Source organism: Gobio gobio (assembly GCF_949357685.1).
Source record: "Gobio gobio genome assembly, chromosome: 21".
Classification (NCBI taxonomy): Eukaryota; Metazoa; Chordata; class Actinopteri; order Cypriniformes; family Gobionidae; genus Gobio; species Gobio gobio.
The window spans coordinates 26,401,397-26,418,050 of NC_137117.1; the positions used below are offsets into that span (position 1 = coordinate 26,401,397).

General features: G+C 37.8%; 1 protein-coding gene across 2 annotated transcripts; it reads left to right on the forward strand.

Moving 5' to 3' along the window:
- Positions 1-4,901: 4,901 nt before the first annotated feature.
- lrrc38a (leucine rich repeat containing 38a) lies at positions 4,902-14,318 on the forward strand. 2 transcript variants are annotated; one of them, XM_079803473.1, is made up of 3 exons: positions 4,902-5,042; positions 5,281-6,707; positions 13,220-14,318. In XM_079803473.1, exons 2-3 carry the CDS (start codon positions 6,080-6,082, stop codon positions 13,462-13,464), a joined length of 873 nt encoding a protein of 290 aa, XP_079659599.1. In that variant the 5' UTR covers positions 4,902-5,042; positions 5,281-6,079; the 3' UTR covers positions 13,465-14,318. The 2 variants fall into 2 exon arrangements, with proteins under 2 accessions (XP_079659599.1, XP_079659600.1); XM_079803474.1 differs by having other exon boundaries at positions 4,940-6,707.
- Positions 14,319-16,654: the final 2,336 nt, after the last annotated feature.

A 16,654-nucleotide genomic window follows, 5' to 3' on the forward strand; every position in this document is an offset into this window, starting at 1 on the left:
AACAGTTTAATGATCTACAGCAAAATAGCGTGAACTTTGGTGGTAACTAGGCGAATATTTAATTACTGCTACAGTAGTAATGTCTCGCTAGAAATGACATCTGAAGTGGAAAACGTTGGTCAAAAACGTACATTTACAAACAAACTGACCAACAACCGTAACCTTCAGACGCTATCTTTCTTTTCTAGCTCAACTGTCATCGAATGGAACGCATAGGATTGTGGGACATTAAAGGCAGCGGAGGATACATCTGTGCTGCCTTCAAATGAGACAGGAAGTGAAGCTAACATTAGATTTGGACATGCTTGATACCTTCCTACCGTGAAATACGTCCTCCGAAGGCAACATTTTCCAGTTTTAGGACACAGCCATTGATTAGTTTGTTCAGATGTGTTTGATTAGGGTTAGAGCTTAACACTACAGTGGCCCTCCAGAACTGAAGTTGCCCATCCCTGCTCCAGATCCTTCAAATTCCCAAGTCCTCTTTTTTTTCTGTAGGATTCAGGTCAGGGATTTAAGATTTCTAGCCATGATACCATGTATCTAAACAAGATTCCAGGACCTCCAGCAAAAAAAATAGGCCCACAATTTCAAAGATCCAGCAGTATATTTAACCAACCCCAGGACTTGGTTTTACTTTTATGTGATGGATGATTAAGGGAATTTGGCCCTTGTGTTTCCTCATATTTATTCTCCTATGAAACAGGCAGTGATGGCTAGATAATTTCATATTTCTAATCACTCTGGTGTTCTATCAGATTTTCTAGGGGTACCAATAATAAATGTGTATTATAGAAAAACATTTGTTTAATTTTGTGAATTATTATAATTATTTTTTACATTGTTTTACTTCAATGAAAGGTTAGATTTTTGTGAATATTTTTTTATGATAGATCAAAAAGATAAACAATGCAGATTTATTTCCACAGCCTTCTTTGATCATATTTACCAAGGATGGCAATATATCTGACCACACTTCAGAACTAGGGTTCAATGTGGTGACCAGTTACTAAGCATTAGAAGCTCTAATTCTAATCTATTTTGTTGAACTGTTAGATGTTTGACAATCTATTATCTAACATAAAATAAGCATGAAGGTAGCTGGTTTTCAACACTTTAAATGTCCCTGTCTCCTCTTAAAATTGAGATTTGTCCTGTCCCTGCCTTATTTTGTACCCTATTTGTAGAAGTTTTGCCGTCCACATGAAACAGTATTAAGTTCTTGCCACCAAGGAAGTGCTGCACACACAAGAAGTAGCTCATGAAATTGAAGACACATTAGAAAAGACTGCTTTTATTTAAAGATACGTTTTATAATAATGAATAATACATTTTAATATCAAGATGCTCCCTTATTGGTATAGTTTTGTGCAGTTTATCTGAATTTTAGTGGCGTGGCAAAGGTCATTTGATGGGTATGGGCTTGGATTACGTGAAAAGACTTCACTGACCATGCTTGGACATATTTATTTTTCATTTGACATGCTTTACACATTAAACTTCACAACATATTCTGCATTATTGTAAAATACTTAGCAAAATACATGCTTGCTTGTTTGTTGTTTTCAGTATATACAGTGTTGGTTAATAAGCAGTTACAGTTCTAATCTGTTGCTCTTCCCAGAGCACGGCACATTTGTAACCCAAAATAGTTGTTGAGTTGACACTTTGACACTGTGACACTGTCTCTTTAAGTGAATGTGCTTCCTTGTTCACTGGTCTTCCACGTCTAAACACTTTTCACATGTATAGAGATACTCTTGTTCACTTTCTTTATACAGTAGGTCTGAATCTTGTGTATTTCTCTCTCTCTCTCTCTCTCTCTCTCTCTCTCTCTCTCTCTCTCTCTCTCTCTCTCTCTCTCTCTCTCTCTCTCTCTCTCTCTCTCTCTCTCTCTCTCTCTCTCTCTCTCTCTCTCTCAGCACTGACACTTATTTTACCAACCATTACTTCTTTTCCTCCCTATAGGCTATCTGACTTTTAAAGTGAGACAGACTTCTGTGCCCTTTGTAAAGCTTTGCCTAATAACTGTTAATGGTTATGTGCCACAATATTTATGCTCATATCTGTATTTCATGCTTTTATTTTACCTTGATCTGCATTTTTTAGAGTGTTGGGCAACCTTCTAACTGAAGGTGCAATGTTTTGTAAGCATTATTTCTTATTGCAAAACCATTTCTTATTCTTCTTTTGAGAATAAGAAATTTCAACTTCATAAAGGGAATTAAAGAAAAATATTTCAGGCTCAGTTGACTGTCATTGTGATATTTTTTTTCTTTAAATGCGTCTACCACAATTGGAGGACAGGACAGTATTGGAAAAGTTGTATGAACAGAATGTACATATGTTAATATATAAGAAAATACCTTCATGTATATCTTTTTTCACTATTTTTAATTGTACTGTATCAAAAAAAATTTTCACCCTCTATTCGATAAAAGATCAATTTCTTTGTGAATATATGACTGTGGATTAGGCCATGTACACACATACAATAGTATGCACACTCTTTCATTGGTATTAACCCGTCATACACGTGCACACACACACTGTACTGTCCACCATGACCACTGTGAGTGAAGCAGGAGGCTCTGGATTTTGTATAAATGTACATTTACTGTAACCCTGTGAATGATGTTACAGTTGAATAATTTGTAGTATTGCTATTGGTTTATTTTCTATGAAAGAACATTTGTGGCCCGTTACGTTTTTCTTCAATAAAATATGGAGCAAGGGTCAGTGTCATGAGTCATGTAATAACTGTGCTCTTAAAAGGTCTAAAATGATTGTTTAGTGATTGTGTTGTAGATTTTTATTCTGATCCAGCCCACAAGAGGGAGCTATAGGCTGTAAAATAAGATCATGGTATGCATATTTTTATGTATATATTATTGATATATATTTAGCAGCACAATTGCTGGAGGTATCACAAAACGTTTAATGTGTGAATGTCCATCAGATCATATGATTTGTTTGAAATTTCATTCATGTTTTTGTATTTATTTCATAACTTTGCTAGACATGTGGCTTTTTGTCCAAAATATCATCTGCATATTCTTCTTGGATTAATGCGCTTCTCATAGCCTATAGCATGTTGCTCAAATATCCTATTATATCTTGAAATGCTACTAACACTTGTCATGTTTCTTACCCTATATCTTTTAATTTCCTTCAGTTCATTTGGAAAGTTTTTTTTTTTTCTACTGGCATGTAAACTCATCCCTCAAAAGCCATTGGCATTTGACCTGCTCTGCCAGTTTAGATGACCCAGATGCTGAACTAATTTGTGAGCTGTCAATAGTCTCTCTCTCTCTCTCTCTCTCTCTCTCTCTCTCTCTCTCTCTCTCTCTCTCTCTAGAGATGGGGAATAAGCTTCTCCAGTGGTAGTATTGGAATGATTAGAAAGCTTTTGGCTGTGATTTGGAGTGTTACTGTGTGGATCCTGAATTCAGACCATAATTGGCCATTTTCCGTAATTGTTCATTCTTTTTTGCAGGTGATTTGTGACTATCCAACCAGTGGCAGACATTGGGACTGAGAGTGTTATGGAAAACTCTTTTTTTCAGCTCTATTTGGTGATGCTAAATGTTTTAGGTGGCTTACTGGATACCAATTTTGCAATCGCAGTCATGACAAATAGGGGTCAAGTAAAGACACATCAACATCAACAGCTAATCTTTGAAACACGATCAAACTGTGTCAGGCCCATCTGATAACTAGTATCATCTTGTTGGCGGCAGTGGACATTGTGGTGTTTATTTAATCCCAGTGTAATTAGCCACCACAACAAACCACACCAAAAGTACAATGAAACATTAATCCATTAACCATGTAATCTGTACTAAATAGGTGGCCATGTTATTCTACATATATTGCATCTACGTAAATTGAATTCGTCTGTACTGTAAAGTGCTTTAATGTTATGGCCCAGTTCCGTTGATCCCTTGTAGTTATAACGTCAATGCTGTGCATTCAAGTGGGTGTCCTAGTTTCCGAGACATTCATATTTTGTGACTATTGGTGCTTTTTCCAAACTCAAACCATTATTTATTTTGTGGCCAGTTGTCTCAACATTGCAAAGGTTTAGCGGGGGTGACAGTATCTTGCTCTTGGGTATGTTGGTGAGGATCATGCGGAGTGAGAGCCCAGAATGCACCTGGAAGAAAAGTGTGTCACCATGTCCTCAGCCGAGGCTGACAGGTGCTCTTTTTGGGACCACTGGCATGCAGTTTTCTTGCCATGTGTGAATGTGTATGTGAATGGGATTATCTCATCTTTCACTTTAAAGACCCTGGTGAAAGAAATCAAGCTGGATGATCTTTTCCACTAAGCCCTGCCATGCATCCTCCTTGACGATTAATCGTTTGGTTCTGTAACATGAGATTGAATCAACTCAACTCTGCCAAAGCAAGGCGCACAGATTTATCTTCATTTTATTTTCTTGCATGCGAGTTAATCACGGTAAGTAGCATTTTGTCCTTTCCTGTTGTGTCCCATCCAAAACCCAGCGGTGTCAAACAGTATGTTGCTCGCGATATTTATTATTTATTCATATGCCAGACTTTAATTGTGAATGGAAAATCTGCACAGCTTTCCTGACACTTCCAAATGCCCTACTGAGAAGATTTCCTGAACCTTCTGTACCTTCCGTTGCACTAATGAACTTGACATTTGTTTCTTTTACAGGGACATAGGAGGAAGTAACATTTCAGATAAGTTGATATTTTTCAAAGATGTGCCACATGAAAAAGGTCAAAGGCAAGTCTTCTTTTTTTTCCCGTTGATGCCTGCCAGAAAGGTCAAGGTTACAATATGACCTATGGGAGTATTGTGTAATTCCATTGGGCTGTGCCATGCCATTCTCCAGTGCATGTGATGTAAGAGGAAAGCTGTCTGTGGTCACAGCATGTGTTCTGTTTGCCTGGAGATTTACAGCAGCACAGGAGTAAACATGAATTCAGAAGACAGAGCGACAAAAATAAACAACAGCAGCTGGAAAAGCGATGAGTAATGACCGCTTTCATGAAAGCACTGGAGAAGAGGTACTGTCAAAATCTTTTCATATTCCCCTCGATTCATGTAAAATGTGGATGTTTTGAAAGCGTTGAAATTTTCAGGACAGCCATTACATTCAGGAGATAAACAAGTGTGATTAAAGTGTGCGGCTGTGACGAAGTCGCAAGGGTTTGCATGCAATTTCTGTTTTGCAGGATGCAATAGAAGGCAACAATGTTCTCCGTTGAGGTTCACACAGTTATTCACACCATCTCTCACTTTCAGGGCAGTAATCTGTATGCACACAGCCCCATGTTAATCGTCACATGCATCACCATGGCAATGGAGACAGAATATGAAATCAGACACTACGCAGACTGAATCAAAGGACAAAAAAACGTGATTAAATGCAAAAACGGACAAGTCGTTAGCTGTTTATCCAGGATGGAAGAAGACATGCAACCACAGCCTTAGGTCAAATGTGTTATGGGCACCATGGTACAGCTGGCATCCAATCAAGAGCAGAAGCGTATGGACCAAGATACAGTTCAGCACAAAGTGTACATTTGAATTAAAGAATCAGAATTTCCTTCTGACTGTGGGTAAACCGTGTGGGCTACACCTCCCCTTCCGTCGTCACATTCCCCTCCCCTCCCTCTCCATGCCCCCAGCGCTTCCCAGTCTCTAGTTCACTCGTCTCTGTTTACCTCTTTGCTAAGCCCTCACATCGCGCTCTCTCTCTCTTCCCCACATTCTCTCGATAGAGAATCTCCTCCCCTTTCAAGCTCAGAGCCAGCGGGCTGCCACACGACCCACACTGGCTGCTACATGATCTCCTGGAAAACAGAGCTCCATGTCTTTGTAGCCGCTTGCTGCTGCTCCAACATTTGTAGATTGCAATCTAGGAGACAAGGAAAGATGCCTTCGCGACAACCCTGACTCCTGACATCTCCAGATGCGCCCCTGTCCCCTTTCCTAGTATCTCGCCCCCTGGCCCTTTACCCCGTCCCCTCTCCTCTACCCCTCTTCAAACCTCCCTCACTTAATCCCCCCAATCTCCCCCTCACCTCGCACCCTCTTGACAATGTTCTCATGTGTTCGTTGGCTTCAGCCTTTCCTTGCCTTGCTATCCTCTACCTTGTTAACTTGGGGGTATAACTGCCCATCTAACTGCTTGTGTCCGGATCATCACACCGTGGATTGCACAGGTCAAGGACTTACCCGTCTTCCAGACTCCATCCCTTTGGACATACGGAGACTCCTTCTGTCTAACAACTGGATTTCCTGGATCCCTTCTGATTTCCTGGTTCTCTACAGTGATTTGGTCTACCTGGATCTAAGAAATAACTCCCTAACGAGGCTGGAGCCTGGGACTTTGAGCACATCCTCCAGACTGGTCTATCTAGACCTGGGGAGCAACAACTTGACTGAGATTCCCTCTGGAACTTTCGGGGAGTCCCGTAGTCTGATCAAGCTACGGCTGGGGAACAATCCGTATTTGAATATGGTCAACAAGGACGCCTTCTTGGGCCTCACCTCCTTACGAGAGCTTGAGCTGGAGAGGAATGCCCTCTCTGGCCTGGACGTCGAGGTGCTGAGCCAGTTGCCTTCCTTACGGTTGATACGCCTGGAAGGGAACCCCTGGATGTGCAATTGCAACTTTGCCAAACTCTTCCTGTGGCTGTTGGAAAATCGTCACAAGCTCCCAACTGGTAAGCTGCTTAAATCTTGCTTTTGTGATCTGCATTCATCTGCATGAAATAATGTCATGCTATTTTTTCGAATAAACACTAGAAACCTTTTCAATCACTTGAACTCTCACGGTTTGTGGGGGAAGTGTTGATGCATAAGATCTACTGGGTCGTACATGTGGGTGAACTGATTTTGTTTTGACGATAGAGACGCTTAAACTATTGCCGCTTGCAACTGAGACTGAACTAATTTGACTCATCACATTAGCATGATAGGCTAGCATGATAATAATTAAGATTGTGAGTTTTAAATAACACTTGTGATATTACATGGCTTCACTGCATCTTGTATTTAACTGAATAATGCATGAGAATGTTTTAAAAGAGGTCGACACACTGTAGGTGATCACTAGAATATGCTAAATATTCTTGTGCATAATTCATGAAACATATGCCACACATAACATATTCCCTAATTTTTATCTCTTGCCTTGTCCTCTTCTTTGAAGTTAATTTGAGTGGTAACTAAAGGATAAAATTGAGGGAACTGTACCCTCTTGGATACGGTATCTGTTGGTCATTAGGTCACTTACCACTACTCTTAGTTTAAGGTCAAGTTAAACTCCGCAGCTACATCAAATATGGATGCATGATCCTCACTGTCCCTTAGAAGCACAGGTCACTTTTCTCTCCATGTGTCTGTTTTGGAGACTAATGTAACATTAAGTTTCATGTTACAAACATCTCAATATAAAATACATTTGTTTGGGTTTTGGTCACACATTTATGTATTGTATATGGTTGGAAACTTAAAGGGTTAGTTCACCAAAAAATGAAAATGCTGTCATTAATTACTTACCCTCATGTCGTTCGACACCCGTAAGACCTCCGTTCATCTTCGGAACATAAATTAAGATATTTTAGTTGAAATCTGATGGCTCTGAAAGGCCTCCATTGGCACAATGCAAGGTACACGGTTATGGAGTGACGAGAATAGTTTTTGTGCGCAAAAAAACCCTAAATAACAACTTATATAGTGATGACGATTTCAAAACACGGCATCAGGAAGCTTCGAAGCGTTATTAAGAATCAGTGAGATCCGAATCATGATTCATAACGCTTTGAAGCTTCATGATGCCTTGTTTTGAAATCGTCATCACTATATAAGTTGTTATTTAGGGTTTTTTTGCGCATAAAAACTATTTTCGTCACTCCATAAAGTTATTGTAGAACCACTGTAGTGAGATGGACTTTGTAACGACGTCTTTAGTACCTTTTAAGGGTCTTGAGAGTGAACCGTGCATTGTGCCAATGGAGGCCTTTCAGAGCCATCAGATTTCAACTAAAATATCTTCATTTGTGTTCCGAAGATGAACGGAGGTCTTACGGGTGTCGAACGACATGAGGGTAAGAAATTAATGACAGAATTTTCATTTTTGGGTGAACTAACCCTTTAACCAAATATTATGACCATTTGATAAACGCTACTTCCTGAAATCATAGTTATCCTCATAGGTGTGAATCTTCCTGATTGGATTAAACTCCATATTCAGGGAAAGATTTGCTTCATCATCAGACCATTTGAAGTTTATTCGACTAATACTGCAGCTTATGATTTGAGGCAAGAGGCTGAGATCTGACTGTACTGTAAATTCTTACGTTTGTAACTAATAAATCAGTTTATTTTCAGAGTAATACTATTAACTGTACTCGTTAATTATGCAGGATGTTTATTCTTTTGTCAACAGAGACGAGTCTTTTGTCCCATTCACAAATATTTGCAGTCTATAGACCTTGCACAGGTTTAATGAACAACACTTATATTATTATAATTTGCAGATTCTTAACAAGTTGTGGATCATTAACAATGGTACACTGACATGTGTATTAACTTTAAATTTACTATTATTTTAAATCCTAAAGATAATTGATATACTGTTTTAAATATTATTTTCGGTTTAAAAAACTAAAATTCTGTACATTTTGTATTGATGAACAATTACAGAGAAGAACCAGAGGTGTCCATATTGATTATAATGTGTGAAGATGTATTAGACAGTCCAGATATCTATTATATATTTATATTCATACATTTGTCAGACACTTCTACCAAAATTTACATTGCATTCAAGGTATACATTTCATCAGTCAATGCATTTCCTGACAATTAAACCCTCAACCTTGGTGTTACGTCGCTACATAACTATAAATGCCGGAGGGTTCGCTTGCGTAAAAAAATACTATAGTTTGTTTATTTATTGCGTTTCTAATAAGCAACAAAATTACACACAATCCTTTAAATACATCAGAATCCACCATAATGTAGGCTTTAATTTAGATAGACTAGTTTAAACTCCCTTACAGTGTTGTAATTCTTGCGCTTGGGTATGGATGGACACGTTACATCCATTATTCAACCCAACATTGAATGTGATACTGATGATAGCACACTTCTGGCACACTTTCAGTTGCCTGGTAATTTGATATCCAGGTGGATAATCAAGGGAAAGAACCAAGATTTCCACCAATACAGTGCTGAGTATGTAAGTAAAGCATGATGACAGGCGCACACACGACTCTTTAAACTACCCTCAAAGGTCAACAGACACAGAGCCTGAGAGGTTGCCACGCCATATAATATCACAATTAAGCCAACAAGTTATGTATTTACTGCAAGATAACAAATGTACAATGGTAGCAAAAAGGACAGAATTTTTTTTGTCTGAGATAGACTGAGCACATTAATCAAATCTATTGAATGAATTCAGTGTAATCTGAATAGAGAGACATTGGATTCATATATCCAGCTTTATTACACACCAGAGGCGAAGCTTTGATTCATTTCACTGTTGCAAACATAAGAACATGGCAGTGTCCTCCTCGTGTTACACATATGTGGTGACAGCAGGCAACACGACACTAGTCGGCTGACTGAGCTTGTGGCTGCTGTGAGAATTTTCTAAATGGGTAAAAGCATGTGCTGCACGCGTGCTAGTCATTTGTGATTTTCGCCCTGGGAGATCTCCGGTGTAAAACACTGATGCTCTAGCATGATAAAACATTAGATGAGCTTGTAGAGATGGGCATACGGCCACGTGACAGACTCAACAAAAGAGGCTGAGGTCACTAAATCCCCTGCATGTGGAAAACCCCTTCTGGATGGAGTGACTCATCTGCATTTACTGCCTCACATGATTGATGATGATGTCGACTGACTTCAGCCAATGACATGAACAAACATGATGGCATTGTATTATGACATGGACGGTTATATTAATGAGAGTGGCATTTCTTTTATTTTAATTCCATAATTCCCGTTGAAAACCTTTTTTTCTATGTTCCTATAGCAACTACACAGAATCACAAGGGGTTTTGAGCGTGAACACAATTAAAAGAGAGATGGGGCTCTGGAGCTCTGCCGCTCTGTTGTGTCTGTCTGTCAGCGTGGCTGTATTACGTAGGCGATGTTCCTCTTTAAATCTGTCATCTGGTGTCCGCTGATCACACAGCTGAAAGGAGATTAAACCTCCCTCTGTGAAAATCCAAATACAAACCAACGAGGAAAATTTCACAAATGTTACCCATAAAAAGAGGGGGGGGGGGGGGGGGGACAAACAAAATTGCAAAGCATCCCATCTAACATCTTATCTTGATGTTATGTAATGGGAGTTTTCTGAGTCATAGCTGCAACGGTGTTATTGCTAGATACAAATATTTCCAAATACCATCATGATATAGTGGGGAATTTCTGTATATTGATTATGTTATACTACGTTCATTTCTGTAAGTACATTATATAGTCTTATTTCCTATAGATCATATGCATGTACTATTTTTGAGTGGAAACATTCAAAGATTTGACATTTAGTAATTAGTCATTTTGATATTTGTATGATATTAAAGCAATTTTTTTACCTGATCTCAAACAGATGGGAGCACTTTGTGTTTCAATGCAAACAAAGCATGGATTTTGAAAACGACCTCATTCTAGGTGTAGCTCACCCATCACAATAGCACTTATGAAATACTGTTGAGTGTTATCACACATGTTCAGCTGGATATATAACCTTGAGTTTGTTTGTTTGTGTGTGTGTGGGTTAATGAAGTCCACTTGCTCATTTATTATCCTTTGAAGCGATACACTGTCTGAATATGTGACCATCAAAAAAATTAAGTGGGGTTTTAAATAGGAAATATAAACTGAAACAGACAGTAGAATTAAAGAAGATAAGACTTTTAAAAAAATATTAGTCTCTTTTAATATTATTAAAATATAGTCTCTTATGCTCACTAAGGCGGCATTTTATCAAAGTACAGTTAGACAGTAATATTTTGAAATATTATTACAATTTAAAATAACTGTTCTCTATTTTAATATATTACTAAATGTCATTTATTCTTGTGATGGCAAAGTTGAATTTTCTGCAGCATAATTTCTCCAGTCTTCAGTCACATGACCCTTCAGAAATCAGAAAACATTCCTTATTATCAATGTTGAAAACCATTGTGCTGCTTAATATTTTTGTAGAAACTGATATATGTTTTCAAGATTCTTTGATGAATAGAATGTTCAAAAAAGTAAAAAAATTTACATTTTGTAACATTATAAATGTTGTGATCGATTAATTTAATACATCCTTCCTGAATAAAAGTATTAATTTATTTAAAAAATAAATTACTGACTCCAAACGTTTTAACTGTAGTATATACTGTGCACACTATTGGATAGCATTGTGTACCTGAAATGTTTGTACATATTTGTGCAGATTGGCTTTCATTCTATCATAATATGATGTGTAATGGATGGATGAGATAAAAAAAAAAACATTTTTTTTTTTTTTTAAATGACAAAACAGGATGCTTTGTTCAAACTTGGATAATGTTTGTGCATGATATTGTGCAGCTGAGGATTTGTGACATTAGTGACCTGACATGTGAGCTGGTTCGGAAACTCATACAAGTCCGGTAACTGAACACTGGTCATGAGAGACTAAACTGAATGTTCCATGGACTCTTCAAAAGATTCGCTGTGCCTTCTTTATCAAGGCATTTCTATTAAAGGTTTCATATAATTTTAAATCATGTACTATGAAAAATATACTGTATATTTTAGAATTCAAAACTTCCTCCCTAGTCCAAAAATAACTAAATAAACTAAGCTAAAGTGTGTGCGTCTGTGTATGTCAGGTTCGGGGATAGAATATACTGTTTGTACAGTATAAAAATCATTACTGTCTAGGGAGAGTCCCCACAAAGATAGTGAACCAGACGTGTGTGTGTGTGTGTGTGTGGTCCTGGTAAACCCTGTTGTTTTACTGTATTTTTTAATAAATGCAGCCTTGGTGAGCATAAGAGACTTCTCACAATGTAGGGTTTACCAGGACCACAAACAAACACACACACACACACACACACACACACACATATTTTACTGGACTTATATGAGTTTGCGAACCAGCTCACATGAAAACCCATGAAGAAAACATCTTCTAAATCATACAGACGTTTTTTGAAAATGTATAAATACAAGTTTTCTGTGATGGGTAGGTTTAGGGTTCGGGGATAGAATATAACGGTTGTACAGTATAAAAATCATTATGTCTATGGAGAGTCCTCACAAAGATACCAAAACCTAATGTGTGTGTGTGTGTACATGTTTTTCTTTCCCGGTGGGGACTTCAACCTGAATGAATGCACACTGACTCATGGGGACTCAATTGAGGTCCCCATGAGGAATCAATCATACAGAATACGTTTTTTTGAAAATGTAAAAATACAAGTTAGTGTAGGGGGATAGAATACAGTTTGTACAGTATAAAAATCATTAAATCTACGGAAAGTCCCCATAAAACATGGAATCCTAACGTGCGTGTGTGTGTATTAGGGCTGTCAAGCGATTCGAAATTATAATTTAATTAATTACATGATGTGCCGATTTATTAATCGCAAATTAATCACACATCAATTTTGGCTGTGAAATTAAGTCAGTGTTTTTTTAGATGAGAAAATCATTGAAAGACATTACAAAAAGTAGCTTTAGAAAAAAGTAATTTGATTCAATGTAGAATGTATTACTCGTAAACTTTTAAGGCTACAATGTGGCCAAAGTTGGTTTGGGGGGGATTGGGGGTGAATCAGAAGCTGCATCTGAAGTCAGTTGTCCTGCATAATGTTCGTTACTAAACTGCATGCAATGTAAGATGACGTACAGGTCTGGGCTGGGGCGGGGTACATTAAAAGTATTAATAATCTTTATGTATGTATGTACAGTATTTATCTATAGGTAAGCTACTGTAAAGGGGCAGTTACAGTAACTTACTGGCAATAGTGCTGCCAGTAAGTTACCGCAAAAATACAATAAAATGTTTAACGATCTATCTATCGTCTGTCTGTCTGTCTCTCCATCCATCCATCCATCCATCCATGCATCCATGAATCCATCCATGGAATAAAAATATAAAAACACCACATTGTATAGACTGTGTATATTTTCAATGATAATTTCCCCCCCTCTCCGTCTGTCTCTTTTCCAGGGTTAGAGGGTTTGGAGTGCTCTCTTCCAGACGATGGGCGGCAGGTGTCACTCAGTGTGCTCTCTGAGGACAGTTTCCGGGAGTGTCGAGGATTGCTGACTCTCACTGATTATCTCATAGTGATTTTTTCGGGAATTTGTATTTCAGTGGCAGCCATTATTGCCAGTTTCTTTCTGGCTTCCACTATCCACTGTTTCCAGCGGCTCAAATCCAAAAGGACAGATGAAGAGGAGGCAGAGGACTGAGGGGTCTTGGAAGTTACAAATTACCCATCATTCAACACACATTGGAAGCCAAGGGATTGGATTAAGGTGTGAATCACCTTATTTCCATGACAAAAGAACACTGAATTAGGCCCCTGTGCAACTAAGGTGAGGCTGTTGTCTCGCATCTCGTGACTCACAACCTTCACCCGTGATGCTTGAAGAAGCATCACGTTTTTATACTTGAAAACCAATGATTGAATTGAGCCTTAAGACTGAAACTGTTCCTGAAAATGCAGTTTATGAAACCACTGTATCATGCCCCTGTATTCAAAAGTAATCAGCATTATATTTTGACATCAGATAGCAACAATGGTCTTTTTATGGAAATGTGCAAGTTAATTCGTATTTTCTACATGAGTTATTTTTGGTATTGTGTACATGAATCTTGCTCTGTTGTAGTAAGGTTAGCTACTTGCACTTTAAAGTACATAAGACATTGCACACAATCCCAGTGAGCCATACTGTAAGCCATTTTTCATAAATCATAATGTCACTTATCACCAAAGAATTAACATAAAATGAGCATATATTGTGATGTAAATGTGTAAGAGAAGGGTTCAAAACACCATTATAAATATTGTAAGACATGTTTGGCTGTTGTCTGTAACCTACAACAACTTCATAAATGTCATGCATAGCCTACTCTTAATATAGAACACTTGCTGTAGTTACAGATGGGTCAAAATTATCAAGTAATTAAGGTATTTTAAAGGCTAAATTAAAAGGGAACTTTTGTCCTTCATTTTATGTAAATTCTGTCTCGTTAATTATTTCCTTTTTTTTACTTTATGTTTTGACTAAATAAACATGACGCCAAAGTGTTTGAAATGATCAATATCATGTCTTAATCTTTATTTATTTACTTTTATTTTGCACAGATGTTGTACCGGACCCCAACACATTTGCATTATATGCACAAACGTCTTGTCACACTCATTTAGGAATTAGCCTACATGAATCACGTACATTTTCATTTCAAAACGACCATATTTGAGAAAAAAGTCAAGTGCTTTATACATAGATTGTTTCAAAAAAGCTTTACAGTAATAACATGGAAATGATTCAATTCCAAGAACTACGGTGTGTGGCTATGTTGGAAAATCGCGAGCGCAAAAAGTCTTTAAAAACGCTAACAGTCGAAGAAAAAGCTTCCCATCTAAGGGCTCGTTCACACAGAACGCCTTTTTGCTTTGAAAAACCCAAGACGTTTTTGCTAACCTCAGTTTTTTAAAAGTTGAACCGAGTTTAATTTGAGTGACGCGTTTTTAGAATGCTGTGTCATGCGCGAGACGCTGCGTGCGCAACGGTTATGCACGTCGGTCTGGTGTGTGTTTACATAGAAAAACTATGGAAAGGTAGCGCATTGGAATGGAAAAATGAGTTGTGTGTGACGGCCACGTGTGAATTCGGAGTGTTTGCGTGCCTCGCTGACGGGACAAAACTTCCAACATATGTGATTTTAAAACTTTATATTTTCGCCTAAGTAGACTTAATAAAAAACACTGCAAAAGAATCGTGTAAAATCCAGTAAACCTTGAGATTGTGACATTAGAACAAAATATGGATAGGAGAACATGTCCTATACAACTAAATGAACGATTTCTTATTCTTTCTTATTCAATTTAGTTTCGAGAACATTTTTATTAAACTTCACGCTCATGTGGAGTATAAATATTTTTTTACAGTCTACAGTAGAAAACCAAGTTCCACTTCACTTTTAGACATGCACTTGCAAACTTCCCTAAGCACTTCTCCTCGGGGGAATCCCTGTCGCCATTTTAAAGTGTGTTCCACTCGAAATTAAACAATTTTGTAAGGGAAAATAATAAATCAACTCCATAATGGATTCCAAGTGATCAACGGCTTAGGACGTTACAATTCAGCCCATTGTAAAGGTTGCCAGTAGTGGCAACTCATGCAACAAAGGCCAATGACACACATCCGAGTGGAAGAGACTGAGGGAAGTTAGTAAGTGAAGGGCATAAAGTAAATGAAAACCAACTGGCACGCAGCCCAAGCTTTAGACAGTAGTACCCAGTTTTCAACTACAATAATATTTCACTTTTACTGTTAATTCAATTTTGGTAAGCTACATTGTTTTAGAAGATGGATAGCCTAATTGTTTTATAATTCAGATGGGCTAAAGGTTATTTTTATGGTATGCCAAAAAGTGTTTATTTTTAAATGTGATCATCTGTACATTTTTACCAGTATTTACCATACGTTCAATGCAAAAATTTAAATGTGAAAAAGTATGCAATATGAAAATTATTTTCAAATAAAAGCATTTTCTTTATTACAAAAAAAAAAAACGTTATAAAATACAAGTTTTGGTCTTCAAAAAGCCTTTTCCCAAAAGGTACATCTTGAAAAATGGGGTCGTCTTGTATACGGAACAATATGGTTATTATTGGTGCAAATTTGTCCCTCTCAATGTCTATACTGGTTACGGCCCTGCACTGATTATAGTCACACGCTGGCGTCTAAAACAAAGATGCTTGATGCAGGAGGACAATGTAATCACATTTAATAAAACACCAGGAACCACAGAGACACACACCAGCACAAAACTTCAACACAAGATAATGAACAGAAGATAACTGAGGGTTGAACAGGTGAGACACTAATCAATAAAACAATGAATCACTATGACAACTATACTTTTTTAGAGCTCAAATAATTATTATTCACTGTCTTAAGCTGAAGCAGTCCCACTTTCTGCCATCATATCGTGAAAATAACATAAGTTCCTGCAGGTGCAACCAATAACATGGTGTATTATTCCTCCTTTCCTTTGACCCAGAAAGCCCAGGAACCTTTCAAAGTGCAGCAAACAATGGAGCAAATGCAGTGCCTTTATGTAATCTCATTTTATTTCTACTGCACATAGAATTTAGTTTTTTAGGTTGATGCTGGAGGAGGTTTTTTTTTTCTCGATAAAAGCTTCTAAAATCAAGCTTAATATATTTGCTGTCAGATATCCATGACTGAGCAACAGTGATGTTTGAGTTTTACAGAGAGCTAGACTCCACGATCACCCCTCAGATGGAGAGAGGATGGAAAACATACTCATTTTTAGGTGAAAAGTTGAACGAGACAGAGGAAAGAATCTGTCAAAATGAGGCTCTCCAACATCCAGATCTCGCTGTTGCTATGGTTACGTGTCTGT

Bases quoted from the DNA above. Each gene is read 5' to 3' on its own strand.
- lrrc38a (XM_079803473.1), top strand. From the start codon at position 6,080: ATGTTCTCATGTGTTCGTTGGCTTCAGCCTTTCCTTGCCTTGCTATCC. The intron at 6,708-13,219 runs GTAAGCTGCTTA...TCTCTTTTCCAG, and splicing joins TCGTCACAAGCTCCCAACTG to GGTTAGAGGGTTTGGAGTGC.